The sequence below is a fragment of the Phyllobates terribilis genome, unplaced genomic scaffold (genome assembly GCF_046119375.1).
Source record: "Phyllobates terribilis strain yellow unplaced genomic scaffold, ASM4611937v1 Scaffold_5345__1_contigs__length_52402, whole genome shotgun sequence".
Classification (NCBI taxonomy): domain Eukaryota; kingdom Metazoa; phylum Chordata; class Amphibia; order Anura; family Dendrobatidae; genus Phyllobates; species Phyllobates terribilis.
Window position 1 is genome coordinate 48,466 of NW_027368092.1, and position 3,938 is coordinate 52,403.

The following is a 3,938-nucleotide window of genomic DNA, read 5'->3' on the forward strand; positions in this document are numbered from 1 at the left end:
GTGAAGTGAGTAATTTTAATGATCCTTCTTACTTAGAGCATGCTCCTTCACCTAAAGGCTACAAGCTCGTCCATAGTCCCTCTCCTAACACTAACAAGAGAATTATTTCACCCGGAAAAGCTGAGCTTTGATGGGTTCCAAAAGCTTGATTGATTATTTGTATGGAAACTTGAGCAGCAAGAACAAATGGTATATCGACAGTGGGTGCTCATGTCACGTGACCGGAGATAAGGAGAGATTAAGAAGCTTTCAGAATTATGATGGTGGAAGTGTATCATTTGGTGACAAAAGAGCTAGAGAGATCACCGGACATGAAAAGGTACATCTAATGACAAGATAGAGATTGAGATGGTGAACTTTGTGGAGAGCCTTCGCTACAATCTATTAAGAGTCGCTCAGCTCTGTGATGAGGGACCAAACAAGGTGACTTTTACTACCTCGAAATGCTTTGTAAAAAGCGCTACTGGCGAAATAATCCTAAGGGGGAAGCGAGTCAACAACACGTATATTTTTGACCCCATCTTCATCCCAAAGAGTCATCTTTGCCTTGCTACTATAAAAGATCAAACCGCTTTGTGGCATCAACGTCTAGGGCACGTCAATCTACATCTCTTACAAAAGCTTCGTGTAAAGGAAGTAAGGAGCTCGTTCAAGATAGAAAACGTGACACACTGTGCTAATTATGTCAAGGGCAAGCAAGTAAGGAGCTCGTTCATATCTAAGCCAGACATCACAACAAAGAAGCCCCTCGAGCTTCATCACATGGACCTCTATGGACCTATGCATGTTCAAAGCCCTGGTGAAGCACGTTACATTGTTTGATCATCACCGACTACTCCAGATTCAGGTGGACCCTATTCCTACGCTCTAAGGATCAAGCCTTCTCGCGCTTCATCGAACTAGTCACTTTACTTGAGAACTCTCTATCCCTACAAGTGCGCTCTATACGCTTAGACCACAAAACTGAACGGCGAGATGCTAAGCTATTGCATTGAAAAAGGAATAACTAGTCACTTTACTTGAGAACTCCCCTTTATTTGATCTAATTATTTTAATCTTACCCTTCAATTGGTTTTCTACCTCCTCTTTATAGGTTTAAAACACATATTAAGCTTCATCTTTGGATCTAAAAAAATATAATTTGGTATATCTTGAATGATCATCTACAAAGATGATATAATACTTTTTACCACTTCTACTTTCACTATTTCTAAATTTTCCTAAGTCTGAATGGACTAATTCTAACAATTGAGTTGTCCTTTCATTCACAGGTTTAAATGGCTTTCTCTTGAATTTAGCATCAGCACATACATCACATTCTCTATGATCACTTTTAGTCAAATTCGATTAAATCCATTTCATGCAAATGGTTGACAGAATTAACATTCAAATGTCCAAGTCTAGCATGCCATAAATCGTAAGACTCGACGATATAAGTAAAAGAACTAATTCCATTGTCCATAATAGTCAAGCACATACAACAGCTTAGTCCTATATTCTTTTCCTACGAATTCACCATTCTTAGATAAAACTAATTTTCCACATGCATTAGCTTGTTTTATGCCAACAACTTCAAGCAAATCATAAGAAATTAAATTTCTACGTATGAAAGGCACAAAGAAAACATTCTGCAGTGTGAGAGACTTCCCTGAGGTGAGCTTCAAGCTCACTTTGTCCTTTCCCAACACTTGTGCGGTTGCTGAATTCTCCATGTAGACAAGGTCAGTCCCAGCAGCTTCTTCAAAGTCAAACATCACCTCCCGGTTAGCACAGATGTTCCTGGTTGCACCATAGTCGATCATCAAGTCAGATATGGCAGCAACAAAGTTGACCCTGGTGGCTATGGCTATCAGATTACGGTCCTTCAACAATGTTGACTTGATCAGTATTGGGATTCAGGGCATTCTTCTGGATGTCATTTCTGCGGAAACACTAGAACGCCTTGTGACCCGGTTTTTCACAGAGATATCAGCTTTCCTTGGACTGCTCAGTTGGCATGCCTTGCTTCTTGAAGCTTGGACCCTTCTTGTTCTGAACCTTGTCCTTCTTGAAGTTTGGAGCAAATGGATCATTCTTTTTGAACTTGTTCACATTTGAAGATTTCACAACATTAGCTTTGACTGAGTTATTAGATTGCTTAGGAGCAGGCTTATCTTGAGGCGATCAACCTCTTTGATCTTCATGTGGCTGACTAGCTCAACCAAGGTCAGGTTCTTCTTCTTATGCTTCAGGTGGTTCTTGTAGCTGGCCCAGGAATAAAGGAGCTTTTTGATCAGGAAGTTCGCCAGGAGGACCTTGCAGATCTTCATTCCTTCAACCAGGATATACGCCACCAAGTTCTCATGCTCATGCACCCAATTCATGATTGGCTTGTCATCGACCATGTTGAACTACATGAACTTCTCGCAGACTTATTTCCTCTTCCCAACATCATCAATGGAGTATTTTACTTCGAGTAGGTCCCCACATCGCCTTTGCAGACTTCAAAGGAGCAGTCAAGTCGGAGATTTGGTTTGAGACATGGCGGAGGATATGACCACTGGCCATCTTGGTGTCTCGTTCTTACTTCTGCATGGCCTCTTCGTCAACCTCTTTCTCCTTCTTCTTCTCCAGAGTGTCCACCAGGATGACATAGGTACCCATTCCGGCGGGTTTTGTTGCAACAATTGAACCAGCAAGTGGTTGTTGTAGTAGGAGATAGTCAGTCTCGACTTGCTCGAAGAAGATAACCATCTTCTAGAACCAATGTTTGTAATTGACTCCGTCAAGATCAACAAGGTTGGACAGATCAATGATGGTTTGAAGAATTAAGCATCTGCATTTTTGATTTCAACAATGAAAATCGCTTTTAGATTGAAATCGGAATTAGATGTATGGGCAAATTCGAAATTCGTTTGAAAAAACAGTTGAAAAATTATCGATGCGTCGCGGTATGGAAACCGCTGCCTTAGAAGAGATTTCGCCCGGACCTTAGGAGTACAGTCAGAATCGGCCTCGCACCCAAGGTTAGCACAACGCTATCCAATCGCTGACTCTCGCCAAAGGAGAGATCGAATGAGTCGGGATGCTCAGTGTTTATGTGTTTTGAAAGTAGAGATCGGAATGGTTTTGTTGTGTTTAAATGAAGAAGACGATCTCTGTATTTGTAGGGAAAAATAGAGCCGGTACCACTAGCTCCACTTACTGGAAACGTGGGAGAGCCATTCAAGTCGTGGGAGAGAAGATAGGAACTGCTCAAAATTGTTCAGAACAATTCAAAAGATTGTTCTAACAAAACCGGAAGAATCGGACAGGTAATTAAGTTACGTTCCGAAATTCGATCATTAATTAGTAAAACTAGACTCAATTTCACTGCGTACATACCACGCACACAGGCCAGCACCGCCTGCCCCTTCTGTATGGTGACTGCATATTTCTCCTTGGTCAATATCGTCGGCATATTTATCTATCTTGAGTTTATATGCTTCGAGCATTACATTTCCATGCTATTCGTTCTGTCAATTCATCTCAAAAATTGGTTTCAGTTACCGGTTCGAAACTCTATATATGGGTCAGGCCCACTTTCTTGGAAAGGCCCAATGTCAATTGTTGTATAGTTCAAATGTCATGTATGTTCCACACCCTTGTTCTTCAATAAGATTAGTTATTTCGTTAAATGCTTAAAAAAAAAAGATTTCGTTAAACATGCCTTCAAAGAAAAAGTTATTTCGTTAGATGGGAAGGCACGAATGCGGACTTATATTTCCAACATCAGGTTTATAGAATGGTTGTGCAAATTTAATGAATTTATTTTGAGAACACAATATATACAATGTAGTAATTTTGTTGAAACTATGACGTGTTTTTAGTGGAATTGAATATCTTAGGTTTTGTATGACATGGTGGTAGAATTTGACATAGTGAGATAGAGTGGTTCAAACTAATATAAAGACTGTAAC

General features: G+C 40.3%; 1 protein-coding gene across 1 annotated transcript; it reads left to right on the top strand.

The window, feature by feature from the left end:
• Positions 1-348: 348 nt before the first annotated feature.
• On the top strand, positions 349-822 carry LOC141250083 (uncharacterized). Its single transcript, XM_073669865.1, has one exon. It carries the CDS (start codon positions 349-351, stop codon positions 820-822), a length of 474 nt encoding a protein of 157 aa, XP_073525966.1.
• The last annotated feature ends 3,116 nt before the right edge of the window (positions 823-3,938 follow it).

What these genes read in the sequence shown, in the direction of transcription:
- LOC141250083 (XM_073669865.1), top strand. Translation starts at nt 349, where the DNA reads ATGGTGAACTTTGTGGAGAGCCTTCGCTACAATCTATTAAGAGTCGCT.